Genomic DNA, 13,859 nt, shown 5'->3' on the forward strand with positions numbered 1-13,859 from the left:
AATTGAAGTCTAGTTAATTTACAGGCTTCTCTGGTGGCTCAGCGATAAAGAATCCACCTGTGGATTCTTTGATGCAAGAGATGCAGGTCTGATCCCTGGGTCAGGAAAACCCTCTGCAGAAAGAAATGGCAACCTACTCCAGGATTCTTGCCTGGGAAATCCCATTGACAAAGGAGGGTGGTGGGCTATTAGCTTGTGGGGTCGCAAAGAGTTGGACACGACTTAGCAACTAAACAACAACAAAGCTGATTTAAATGTTCTGGTTAATTACTGCTGTACAGCAAATATAAATGGATGTGCGTGTGTGTGTGTGTGTGTGTGTGTGTGTGTGTATACACACATTCTTTTTATATATATTCCTTTCCATTATGGCTTATCTTAAAATCCTTCTTAAATGAAGTCTCAAGAATTCAGGAAGCTTTATGTCCCCTGAAGCCTTAAGGTGAACATAATGACCACTTTCACTATAGAAATTCAGAGATAATCTCAGAAGTAACTTCCATGGGCAGGACTGGCTACACTTCCACAAACTGGCTCTCCAGAATGCCCCTTATTTCAGTAGATCATCATCCAGAGGTGCTTGTTCTTTTTCCTTCTCCCCCTTTGCCTGTCTCTCATCTTTAATGTGGAGAAGGAAATGGCAACCCACTCCAGTGTTCTTGCCTGGAGAATCCCAGGGATGGCGGAGCCTGGTGGGCTGCCGTCTATGGGGTCGCACAGAGTCGTGCACGACTGAAGCGACTTAGCAGCAACAGCAGCATCTTTAATGGGCTGGGACAAGCTGCTTAGAAACAGTAAATCAGCTGAGAGCCTGCGGCAGGGAAGGGAGTGTTGTTGGGCCACACCGAGACCTTCTTTCTTTCTATTTGGTTATTTATTTTTTATGGTATAGTATAAAATCAACATCCATATGAGTATCTCCTCCATCTGTGACAGGGTTTGAAGTTTGAGTAGGTCTCTTTATCAGGATACTAAATCATCTCTATACTTAAGGAGAGGAGACAGGACAGAAGTTACAAGGTCAAAGTAACACCTGTCTCTATTATCATCGTGTCCTATTTTTCATCTCACATGTATTCCTGCCTTTTGATCTCTGTGTCTAACTGGCCTCACCTGCTGCAGATACCTTAAGATAGTTCTTTTTCCACACATCTCTTGATCCATCACTGCAGAGAAGGCTGCCACACCCTGAGACACCAAGACCAAGTATGGCAAATTATGTACCAGGCGGTCACAACGCCCTGCCATCAACACTACTGTTCAAGAAACACAGACTCAAAAACATGAAAATTACTGCTAACACTGTCTCGGATTTAGCTATAGCTCATGACCCATGTAAACTGTCCCTAAATTCGCCTCTGCTGTATCCAGACAGCAGCCCAGGCAGCAGTAATACACTCTTCCCCCAGTCAACACATCTAATATGGAAAGATTCTGATCTGCCATTACTTCAAAACAGGTCAAAATAGCAAGAAGATGTGATTTGGAGAAAAAGATCCAAGCAGCAATTGAGTATTCATTTCAGAAGGCACTCCTGCTCTATAAGTTTGCCTGGGTCAGCTAGCCCCTTCCACCAACCTCAAATGAGGAAGGGAGAGGGACGTGAAATGCACTGCAAGGCATATATGCTCAATTTTTGACACTGAGGAAACAGAGAACGTAGCTCTCTACCCTTGAGATCAAGGTGGTGGTTGTTGTTTAGTCGCTCAGTAGTGTCCAACCCTTTGCAACCCCATGGACTGCAGCCCACCAGGCTCCTCTGTCCATGGGATTCTCCAGGCAAGAATACAGGAGTGGGTTGCCATTTCCTTCTCCATAGGAATCTTCCAATCCAGCGATCAAACCCACATCTCCTGCATTGGCAGGCAGATTCTTTACTGCTAAGCCACCAAGGAAGACCTGGCATTAGGGTACACACAGACATATTGTATTTCAAATGGACATAAGTCACAAGACTCTGTGGAAAATGTCTTTATACACATTCCTAGAAGGAAAGAAAAGAAACGGTGGCTCTTACTAAATCATTTCTGAGAAATTTTTCACTATTACTCTGTATCAGTTCAGTTCAGTCACTCAGTCGTGTCCAACTCTTTGTGACCCCATAACCGCAGCACACCAGGCCCCCCTGTCCATCACCAACTCCGGAACTTACGCAAACTCATGTACATTTGAGTCGGTGATGCCATCTAATCATCTCATCCTCTGTCGTCCCCTTCTCCTCCTGCCTTCAATTTTTCCCAACAATGGGGTCTTTTCAAATGAGTCAGTTCTTCATATCAGGTGGCAAAAACATTGGAGTTTCAGCTTCAACATCAGTCCTTCCAATGAACACCCAGGACTGATCTCCTTTAGAATGGACTGGTTGGATCTCCTTGCAGTCCATGGGACTCTCAAGAGTCTTCTCCAACACCACAGTTCAAAAGCATCAATTCTTCCGCGCTCAGCTTTCTTTATAGTCCAACTCTCACATCCATACATGACTACTGGAAAAACCATAGCCTTGACTAGACAGACCTTTGTTGGCAAAGTAATGTCTCTGCTTTTTAACATGTTGTCTAGGTTGGTCATAACTTTCCTTCCAAGGAGCAAGCATCTTTTAATTTCATGGCTGCAATCACCATCTGCAGTGATTTTGGAGCGCAAAAAAAAAAGTCAGCCACTGTTTCCCCATCTATTTGCCATGAAGTGATGGGACCAGATGCCATGATCTTAGTTTTCTGAATGTTGAGCTTTAAGCTAACTTTTTCACTCTCCTCTTTCACTTTCATCAAGAGGCTCTTTAGTTCTTCTTCACGTTCTGCCATAAGAGTGGTGTCATCTGCATATCTGAGGTTATTGGTAATTTCTCCCAGCAATCTTGATCCCAGCTTGTGCTTCATTCAGCCCAGCATTTCTCATGATGTACTCTGTATAGAAGTTAAATAAGCAGGGTGACAATATACAGACTTGACATACTCCTTTTTCTATTTGGAACCAGTCTGTTGTTCCATGCCCAATTCTAACTGTTGCTTCCTGACCTGCATACAGGTTTCCCAAGAAACAGGTCAGGTGGTCTGGTATCCCCATCTTTTGAAGAATTTTCCACAGTTTATTGTGATCCACACAGTCAAAGGCTTTGGCATAGTCAATAAAGCAGAAATAGATGTTTTTCTGGAACTCTCTTGCTTTTTCCATGATCCAGCGGATGTTAGCAAGTTGATCTCTGGTTCCTCTGCCTTTTCTAAAACCAGCTTGAACATCAGGAAGTTCACGGTTCACATATTGCTGAAGCCTGGCTTGGAGAATTTTGAGCATTACTTTACTAGCGTGTGAGATGAGTGCAATTGTGTGGTAGTTTGAGCATTCTTTGGCATTGCCTTTCTTTGGGATTGGAATGAAAACTGACCTTTGCCAGTCCTGTGGCCACTGCTGAATTTTCCAAATTTGCTGGCACATTGAGTGTAGCACTTTCACAGCATCATCTTTTAGGAGTTGAAATAGCTCAACTGGAATTCCATCGCCTCCACTAGCTTTGTTCATAGTGATACTTTCTAAGGCCCGCTTGACTTCACATTCCAGGATGTCTGGCTCTAGATGAGTGATCACACCACTGTGATTATCTGGGTCGTGAAGATCTTTTTTGAATAGTTCTTCTCTGTATTCTTGCCACCTCTTCTTAATACCTTCTGTTTCTGTTAGGTCCATACCATTTCTGTCCTTTATTGAGCCCATCTTTGCATGAAATGTTCCCTTGGTATCTCTAATTATCTTCAAGAGATCTCTAGTCTTTCCTATTCTATTGTTTTCCTCTATATATTGGCTTCTATAATTATTCTATAAAGAAAAAGTTGGCACTCATTAAATAATTTCTGGAAATTCTTCAGCATGTAAATACATATTAAATATTTAACATTTCTCTCTACAATGTACTAGGGCTTCCCTGGTAGCTCAGCTGGTAAAGAATCTGCTTGGAATGTAGGAACCCTAGTTTGATTCCTGGGTAGGGAAGATCCCCTGGAGAAGGGACAGGCTACCCACTCCAGTATTTTTGCCTGGAGAATTCCCATGGACAGAGGAGCTTGGCAGGCTGCAGTCCATGGGGTCACAAGGAGTTGGACATGACTGACCAATTAAGCACGAGATCTGCTTTTTAAAAAATTTTATATTTTAAACTGCAATGAATCCAACAATTAGTGAATACACAACATGACCCCCGCAGCACACTGACTGAGGGGCAGTGTCCCCAGCACTGCGACCCCTGGGGGCAGTCTCTTAAGCTCTGTCAAACTGCTCTTAGACTAAATTGCATCTTAGTTTCAGTGGACAATACCAATTATTTCCTAGATACAGACTCTGCTACAGTAAGCAGTTTACAATAGGAGACATAGACCCTTCACTCACCATCTAAATATAAAACAGGCCACAGACGACTACAAAGAAGCAGGTCAACTACAAATCCATTATGATCAGATCCAAGTGAATAGGGCATTAGATTTCCCTCCAAAGGAAGTCCAAGGACTGGCAAAATCAAATGGCTAGAAATATTTCCAGTTTTGTCATATGCTCATAGGAAGAGTACACAGAAGCAAGATATTGTTTTGTGAGAAGAGCACACAAAGCTTGCAAGTATGATTTTTATTTGCAATGTGACTGCATTTCATATTCCACATTTCCAAATTTCATCTTCTCACACTTGCTTAAATTTACTGACCTAACCCTTCACTCACTTTGCAAGCACCATACGTGGCACCAAAAAAATAAAGATGAACAAGATACATTCTGTATCCTCAAGGAACCCAGTGTCCTCTACAATCTTTCTTTCCCGTGATCCCTGACTAGATGTAAATTTCTTAAGAGGGATTCATGTCTTGTATTCCCAGACTGTATATTCATTTATTTCACAAATATTTTAAATATCTAATGTCCTAAACGTAATTCTAGGAATACAATGGTTAAAAAAAAAAAAGAAAAAGACATGATCCCTTTTACCCTGAAAAAGCTTATAGTAGTAGAGGAAACAAAAAGCAAACACCTACAGAGATGAGTGCTGTGATAGAAGAAAGGCACAGAACTATGAGCTCACACACAAGGGGCCTCACACTCAGTCCACCCCAACAAAGGCTCACAGTGGCAAAGTGTCCTCAAGAAAGTCACAGCTTTCTTTAGGAAAGGATGATGAGAAGTTAGCCAATCAGGAAGGTAGTGGAAGAGTCTTCCACACAAATGAAAGTTTGTGCAAAGATTCAAGGTGAGAGAAATCATGGAGCCTACAAGGTAGGAGGATTCAGAACAGCAGGAACTTGTTGCTGGAGGTAGAATTAGTCGGGATCAGACCAAGAAGGGGACTTCTGGTAGCTCAAGGTTTAAGAGTTAAAGAACTTTATCCTGAGGGCAAGAATGAAGGGCTAAACAGGATGTTGCCATTACAGATAAGATGGGCAGCAGACATTTTCTTTGATACATCAAATAATCTTTAAAAAAAACTCCTCACTCCTCATCTTCCTTGTGCCATAAATCATTATGTCCAACATCTGTGAAGACTACACAAGATTCCCTAACAAAAGAAGGTTCTGGGTAACACCCAGGACAGTGCTGCTCAATGAAAGTATGATAAGAGCCATATATGTAATTTTAAATTTTCTAGTAGCCTTATTCTTTAAAATAAGTAAAATTAAGATTAATAATATATTTTATTGAAAGGTGTATTTCTAAAATATTATCTCAACGTAATAAATATTAAAAGTACTGAGATATTTCACATAATTTTTTCATATTAAGTCTGCAAAATTCATTGTGCATTTTACATCATATTTCAATCTGGAATGGCCCCATTTCAAGTCCTCTATAGCCACGCATGGCTAGTGTCTACCATATTGGACAATACAGACTAGAATGTACTTTGGGGACCATTTCTCAGAATGTTTAAGGTACTTCTATCATTTTTGTGTTTAATAATTTATAAAAGTATTGCAAATCAGCTTCTAAATGGGAAAAGACACAGAATATCTCAATTTTGAAAGGTACCCATAATCCTATACCAAAAATACAGTTACATGTGGCCGTCTATGCTTGTAAGACATGGTCCTACGTCTAAAATATACACAGGGTGGGCTTTCTCAAAAGTAGGGTCTGTAACAACAGCTCTTAAACCTACTATGAAACAGACGCTGTTTTTATAGCTTTATTACCTCACAGGCTACATTTAAATGAGTACTCCCAGAACTCGGGAGTTTTACAGGAAGCCCATCATTTCAGGGAAATGCTGGTCTCCATGATCACCTCAGTTCTCAGGCTGTCCTGCTGCTTCCCTAATGTTCCTTTCCTGTTACCTGTCTACTCGATTCTTCCCTTTTCTAAAGGAAGGAAGAGAAGGTGAAAGGGAGGAAGGGACAGGTACCTAATGAATGCAGCACAAACTTAGCCTCCAGAATTTGCTGGGCTTGGTTATATCTTGCTGAGGTTTATTATATCCTATCTTTGCCTGGAAAATCTCATGGACAGAGGAGCCTGGTGGGCCACAGTCCATGGGGTCGCAAAGAGTTGGGCAGACTGAGCGACTAACACTTACTTACTTACTTGGTTATATCTATTGCCCTCTGCTTTTATTTCTCAGCAAACGACTCAGAGGTCGTGAGTGCCCTCTGAGTGACTCTTTCACGTCACCTTGCAGGCCACGCCTTCGAAGTTACCAGACCATGAATGCCACCACCACCCCACCTGCGGAGGGGTCCTGCCCCTCCAGCACCCTCATCACCAAGCAGATCATCCCCGTGCTGTACTTCGTGGTCTTTGTGGCCGGCATCCTGCTCAATGGCATGTCAGGGTGGGTGTTCTTCTACGTGCCCAGCTCCAAGAGTTTCATCGTCTATCTCAAGAATATTGTCATTGCCGACTTCCTGATGAGCCTGACTTTTCCTTTCAAGATCCTGGGGGACTTGGGCCTGGGCCTCTGGCAGGTAAAAGTCTTTGTGTGCAGGGTCTCGGCCGTGCTCTTCTACATCAATATGTACGTCAGCATCGTGTTCTTCGGACTCATTGGCTTTGACAGATATTATAAGATTGTGAAGCCTCTGTTGACTTCTTTCATCCAGTCCATAAGCTACAGCAAACTCCTGTCAGTGCTGGTGTGGAGCCTCACACTGCTCATCGCCCTTCCCAACATGATCCTGACCAATCGGAGCGTCACAGAGGCCACACGCGTGAAATGTATGGACCTTAAGAGTGACCTGGGCCTCAAGTGGCACAAAGCCTCCAGCTACATCTTTGTGGGCATCTTCTGGATTGTGTTTCTTTCCTTAATCATCTTCTACACTGCTATCACAAAGAAGATCTTTAAGTCCCACCTCAAGTCCAGAAAGAATTCCGTATCAGTCAAGAAGAAATCTAGCCGTAATATATTCAGCATTATGTTCGTCTTTTTTATCTGCTTTGTACCTTACCACATTGCCAGAATCCCCTACACACAGAGCCAAACAGAAGCTCATTACAGCTGCCAGTCAAAACAAATCCTATTCTATGTGAAAGAATTCTCTCTGCTACTGTCAGCTGCAAACGTATGCCTGGACCCCATTATTTATTTCTTTCTATGCCAGCCATTTAGAGAGGTCTTGTGTAAGAAATTTCATATCCGATTAAAAACTCAGCATGACTCAGAAACTTCCAAAATCAAAAGGGAAAATATAATACAAGAAAGCACAGATACTTTGTGAATTCCCACCTCCTTTCAAATAAAGTTCATGCATGCATACTGTAATCTTAAATTCTGTAACAAAACAAAATGAATACACATGTCCACAATAGTATCATCTCTAGGCATTACTATTCAATTTAGTGGAATAATAAAGGTAACAGGTAAGTTTCCATGCATATTTTGTAACATCAAAGAAAAAAATAATACATTATTTAATCTTATCCCATCAAAATAGAAGGTTTAAAAGTATAATCAGTAGTCTGGTCAGTTCATACAGAACTTTAAACAGCAAATACATAGGAAGCAATAAAGACAATTCACAGGTGTGTCTTCTAAAAACAAGAATCAATTTATACAATTTTTTTCAACAAGGTCATTAAAGACCAACGTAAAAGCAGGCAGAGTTGATATGGACTTATAGGGCAGTTTGTACTGAAAAAGTCAAGTTTTCTCTGATTTGAAGAACCTGGGTAAGCAGACACTGAGAAAATTACTTAAGAAATCCCCAACTGATTTATTTCATCACATTTCAAAGGAAAGCAGATATAAATTCTGTACACTGCAGCAAAAAGTGTAATTTTTCTCTGATAGCATTTTGAGGATAAGGTAACTTTTAAATTCTTTATATGAAGATTAGCTAAGCCACTTAATGAGCATGGGGTTCTGGTCTTAGAATATGTTTAAGTGAACTCTACAGAGACAATCTAGGTAGTGGCATGGGTTGCAAGCAACTTCCTCTGCTCAATGGTATGCAAAAAATATATATACAGGCTGACGGGGGAAAAGGCATATGCACACAAATACCCCCCAGGCTGGTAACATACATTATTCTCTAAGAGTAGAAAGAAACAGTTTTTGTAGAAAGCAACTGGACTTCATAAAAAAGAAAATCTAAAATTTATGAGTGATAAATTACACACGAAATGAAAATTAACATATCACATTTTATGAAAAACAAATTTCATGTGTGCAGATATAGGATATGGCTGCTGGCTTTGTGAGTTATCAAAACTAAATTCTTTCCTTGCTATTAACTTGACTGAAGATATTTAGCCCAACTTTCAAATGTTCTTCTCAAACATTTTCATATGTCATGTTTATATATTTTTTTTCAAGCCCTATCATATATGAACTAATAAAAAATATTTTTCATAGTGTCCATTTTTCTCTTAGTAGACAAGATATTATTAAAAAACAGTACCAGATTTCCTCAGTCAAGACATGGGTGGTTTCCTTAGTACACTTGATCACACATGCTAATAAAAGACACAGAAAGAAGGCATAGGAATACCCAGGTAAGAGTTATATAGAGTACTTTTGAAATCCTATTTGCCACTGACTTTTCAAAATAAGTATTTCTATGTTCTAGGACCTCATCAAATTTTAGACAAAAGTGAAAGGGCACATTTTAAACTGAGGAAGATCTGGAAAGGTCTTCACACTCTGTATCCACCTTCCACTCTCTGCTCCCAACTCTGGGTCAAACACTCTCTTCCAAAAAGATCAAATCACAATTCTATCATAGGCATGCCCAGCAAAACTAAGCTTGCTATAGCATTTGTCTGGCTAAATATATTTGCAAAAGAAAGTAGCTTGTTTTTATTCAATTTCCATTGTTCAGGGCAAATTATTACATACTGATGTTTAACATGCCCCTACTGCCGCACCAGAGGAGAAACTGAAAGTATACAAGAAGATAGGAACCACCAAGAAATGCCTCTGTAACCAGTGTGGCTAAGCAAATTGGAAATATGAAAGGCAATATTTTTCAGGAAACAATATGCAATGCAAATAAGGATAGGTGAAGCAAGAGCTGAATAACAGCTACTGCATATCAGAACTTGTAAAGTAAAAGATCTATACTTGTAAAAGTGTAAGACACTGAAGAAACACAAACCAATGCAAAGATATATGGTACTCACAAACTGGAAGAATTAACACTGCTAACATGATCATACTACCTAAGGCAATCTACAGGTTCAATGCAATCCCTATTAAAATATCAATGGCATTGTTTACAGAACTAGAACAAATAATTCTAAAGTTTATATGAAAATACAAAGGCCTCTGAAAAGCCAAGATAAGCTTGAGAAAGGAGACCAAAGTTGGAGGTATCACACTCCCTGATTTCAAACTATACTACAAAGCTATAGTAACCAAAACAGGATGGTACTGGCACAAACAAAGACATATAGATCAATGGACTGGATAAAAGGCCCAAAAATGAACTCATACGTACACAATCAATTAATCTACAAAAAGGAGGCAAGAATATACAATGGAGAAAAGACAGCCCCTTCAATCAATGGTGTTGAGAAAACTGGGCAGCTATGTGCAGAAGAAAGAAACTGGACTATTTTCTAACACCATATACAAAAATAAACTCAAATGAATAAAACACTGAAATCTAAGATTTGAAGGCATAAAACTTCTAGAAGAAAACACAGGCAGTACACTCTTTTGCAATGGTTGTAGCAATTTTTCTGGATATGTTTCAGGCAAGGGAAACAAAAGCAAACAAATTGCATCAAACTAAAAAACTTTTGTACAGCAAAGGAAATAAACAACAAAGCAAAAAGGCCAGGAACCTTCACGCACTATCAGTGGTAACATAAATGGGTAATGCCACTATAGAAAACAGTATGGAAGTGCCTCAAAAAAATTAAAAATAGAACTATCAACAATTATACTTCTCAGTATTTTTCCCTAAAAAAAAAAAAAAAAAAAAAAAAACCCACTTATTCTAAAAGATACGTGCATCCCTATGTTCACTTCAGCATTATCTGCAATAGTCAAGACATGGAAGCAACCTAAGGGCCCATCAATAGATGAATGCATAAAGAAGATGTGAGATACACACACAGACAGACATATATACCAAGAACAAACTGGTGGTAGTCCGAGGGGAGGAATTAGTGAAACAAGTGAGGGATCAAAGAAGCAATAAACTCCCAGTTATACGGTAAATAAATCATGAGATGTGAATGTAATGTACAACAGAGAAATTAATCAATAATATGGGCTTCCCTTGTGGCTCAGCTGGTAAAGTATTGGCTGCAATGCAGGAGACCTAGGTTCCATCCCTGGGTCAGGAAGATCACTTGGAGAAGGAAATGGCAACCTACTCCAGTACTCTTGCCTGGGAAATTCCATGGACAGAGGAGCCTGGAAGGCTACAGTCCATGGGGTTGCAAAGAACTGGACATGACTGTGCAACTTCACTTTCATTGGTGACAGATGGAAACCAGACATCTCAAGGTGGTCCTCTTGTAATGTATAACAGTAATCACTATGTTGTACACCTTAAACCAATAACACTGTAAGACAAGCACCCTTCAATTTAAAAACTGAAGGAAAAAATACAGATCAAGATTACAAACAAATCTTTGGATTTAACTTTTGAAGATCATTTAAGACTTTAACGAGAGGAATTTCTGTAAGAAATTTATCAGAGTTAGAAGTCAGATCATAAGGAGTTTATTCAAATATTGAAAAGTTAGGTAAATAAAAGCAATGAACATTTTTTAAGAAGGAAACTTAAAGGTCCATGGCTACAATTAAAAAAAAAAACAGAACAATAGAGCAACAGCAAAAGTAGATTAATCCACCAGAAACTTCTGAGATCAGTACTAGTTTTTAAATTACTTTGTGTAATATGTTCTAGTTATAAACAAGACTTGTAATATGTATTTGCTGCAGCTAAAAAAATACAACATTTAATCACTTCATACAAGCCGCTGCTGGTGCTAAGTTGCTTCAGTCGTGTCTGACTCTGTGCGACCCCATAGACGGCAGCCCACCAGGCTCCCCTGTCCCTGGGATTCTCCAGGCAAGAACACTGGAGTGAGTTGCCATTTCCTTCTCCAATGCATCAAAGTCAAAAGTGAAAGTGAAGTCACTCAGTCGTGTCTGACCCTCAGTGACCCCATGGACTGCAGCCCACCAGGCTCCTCTGTCCATGGGATTTTCCAGGCAAGATTCTGGAGTGGGGTGCCATCGCCTTCTCCCTTCGTACAAGCAGTGCTATGAAATAAAGCATTTTGAAAACTGGCTTATGGCAAACACAAGCTACGTTTTATTAAACTGCTTCTTTCAGGAGTGAGAGGTTAACAGGCAGGAAGGCCAGGGGTCTTCAAATAGAGGAAATAGGCTGCAAGAGTCAGACATTTTTTTCTCTCTCCCTTAAGCGGCAGGAGGAAACAAACTACAAGTGTCGGATTTTTTTCTCTAAAAATTCTGTGTTGCCATGATGATACCTGGTTCCACCTGAACTTAATTTTTCTCAAAACCTGAGCTAACCAATGCTTTTTTCTTACGGAAACATTTTTCTTAAGTCATGTTAATGAAACTATGTATTTGCTTTGGAATCTACCTTTCTTCAAACTGGTTCCACCTAAAATTAACTTTTGGCTGATAACAGCTCAACAAACCACTATTCATACCAATTGTTTTATGGCTGGGGATGACACACCTGTGCCATCCTATCTCAAAAATGCATATTGTGGGAGTGGGGCCAGGTGACACTTAGTCAGCCTTGAAGTGTTTCTCTTAATTGATTGATAGCTTTCTAACCGACATAAAACAGCTTGCTAAAATTAGCAAGGGCGGGCACTCTCCGTCCCCCTTCTGATGTCTATGTCAGAACCTTTCTCTGTCCCATTTTATACTCTAATAAAACTCTGCTACACAAAAGCTCTTGACTGATCAAGCCTCGTCCCTGGTCCCAAAGTTAAATCTTCTTCAGAGATCACAAATCTGACACAGTTTACCATAAGCTATCAGGAGGATGTCCTGCCATAGAGTGGTGATCCATATGTCATTGAAATCGTGCAGAGAAGAGGTGACCAAAAGGAAGTAGCAGCTTTTACTGTTGAAAACCACAGAGTATCAGATCTTTCCTACCCCAACACACAAACCCTCAGCGCTGTTACCCAAAGGAAATCCCATGTCATTCTGGGCAGATGATCTGTTATGTTTATAATCTGTATTTTTATAATTTATATGATATCTCTTGATATCATGGATATTTTCTGTACTAATAAAGTTTATTTTTTCTCCATATTTAAAACACATGGGTAGTAGCAACAGGACAAAGGACAGAACAGAGAAATAATGGCAGAAATTTCCTATCAACTTAAGTGGAAACAAAGCTTAGTTTAAGGGTGTTTTCCAGAGTCTCTAGATTAATCTTTTACATGACGCTAACGTGGAAAGGTTTTATCATTTGTATGTGACCCCACTAAAAAACTAAGTCATATATGGCTATGCCATATAAACTAGTCTTATATGGCTTGTGCCATATAAGAGATTTGCTGGCTGACAGACTTGAATGTCGGAGAAGGCAATGGCAACCCACTCCAGTACTCTTGCCTGGAAAATCCCATGGACGGAGGAGCCTGGTGGGCTGCAGTCCATGGGGTCCCTAAGAGTCGGGCACGACTAAGCGACTTCACTTTCACTTTTGACTTTCATGCATTGGAGAAGGAAATGGCAACCCACTCCAGTGTTCTTGCCTGGAGAATCCCAGGGAAGGGGGAGCCTGGTGGGCTGCCATCTACGGGGTGTCACGGAGTCGGACACGACTGAAGCAACTTAGCAGAGGCAGCAGCAAACTTGAATGTCCACAGTTGTGGGTATGGGTTCCATTAAAAGGCAGGTGCAAGGGCTGCAGCTGATGGAACCAGGCCTGAGTTTGTACTATTTCACCAGTCACCTTCCATGGTGTTAGTTTTAACTAATAAAAGGAAGTTACCTGCTCTTCTTTTGTGGTAGCAAAATGAAAAGGGATAAAATAAAAAGCAAATTATGCTATATCAGATAATGAGGTAACACTAAAAACACAGTAAGTCAATAAACCAAACTTGTATTTCTACCTGCTAAACCAGCTTCTCTCCTCAGACTTCCCATCCCAGAACTAAGACCATAGTCTGCTTCCCGCCAGGCCCATTCCTCCGCGATTTCACCTCTAGAGTTGTTCCCAACTGCCCATCTCTTCTGGGCCAATTCCAGATCCTCATTGCCTCTCACCTAAAAAGACTGTGAGACCCCCAAACTGGATCTTGTCTTCCACTTTTCCTCTCAATCCAACCCAACGTACTCCCACACCTGCAGAATCACCTGCTACTACTGAACTGACCTCTCCTCACACAACTTTCCTGAGCTCTCCACCGCTTACTAACTAAAGCATCCA

The 13,859-nt window shown here is 40.4% G+C and overlaps 2 protein-coding genes across 21 annotated transcripts in view; one reads left to right on the forward strand and one right to left on the reverse strand.

Moving 5' to 3' along the window:
- The window catches only part of P2RY14 (purinergic receptor P2Y14), a 67,167-nt gene extending 57,210 nt beyond the window's left edge, over positions 1 to 9,957 (forward strand). For 8 of the 13 annotated variants that reach the window (XM_044945977.2, XM_044946007.2, XM_044945981.2 and 5 more), the window contains one exon: positions 6,650 to 9,957. In XM_044945977.2, the coding sequence (XP_044801912.1) occupies positions 6,675 to 7,688 (1,014 nt within the window). In that variant the 5' untranslated portion in view covers positions 6,650 to 6,674 and the 3' untranslated portion in view covers positions 7,689 to 9,957. Of the gene's footprint in view, positions 1 to 6,592 lie in introns of all 13 variants that reach the window. The other 5 variants (XM_044946004.2, XM_044945989.2, XM_025289848.3 and 2 more) reach the window with 1 other exon arrangement.
- The window catches only part of MED12L (mediator complex subunit 12L), a 363,479-nt gene that overhangs the window by 217,883 nt on the left and 131,737 nt on the right, over positions 1 to 13,859 (reverse strand). The window lies entirely within an intron of this gene.

This window comes from Bubalus bubalis, chromosome 1, assembly GCF_019923935.1.
Source record: "Bubalus bubalis isolate 160015118507 breed Murrah chromosome 1, NDDB_SH_1, whole genome shotgun sequence".
NCBI lineage: Eukaryota > Metazoa > Chordata > Mammalia > Artiodactyla > Bovidae > Bubalus > Bubalus bubalis.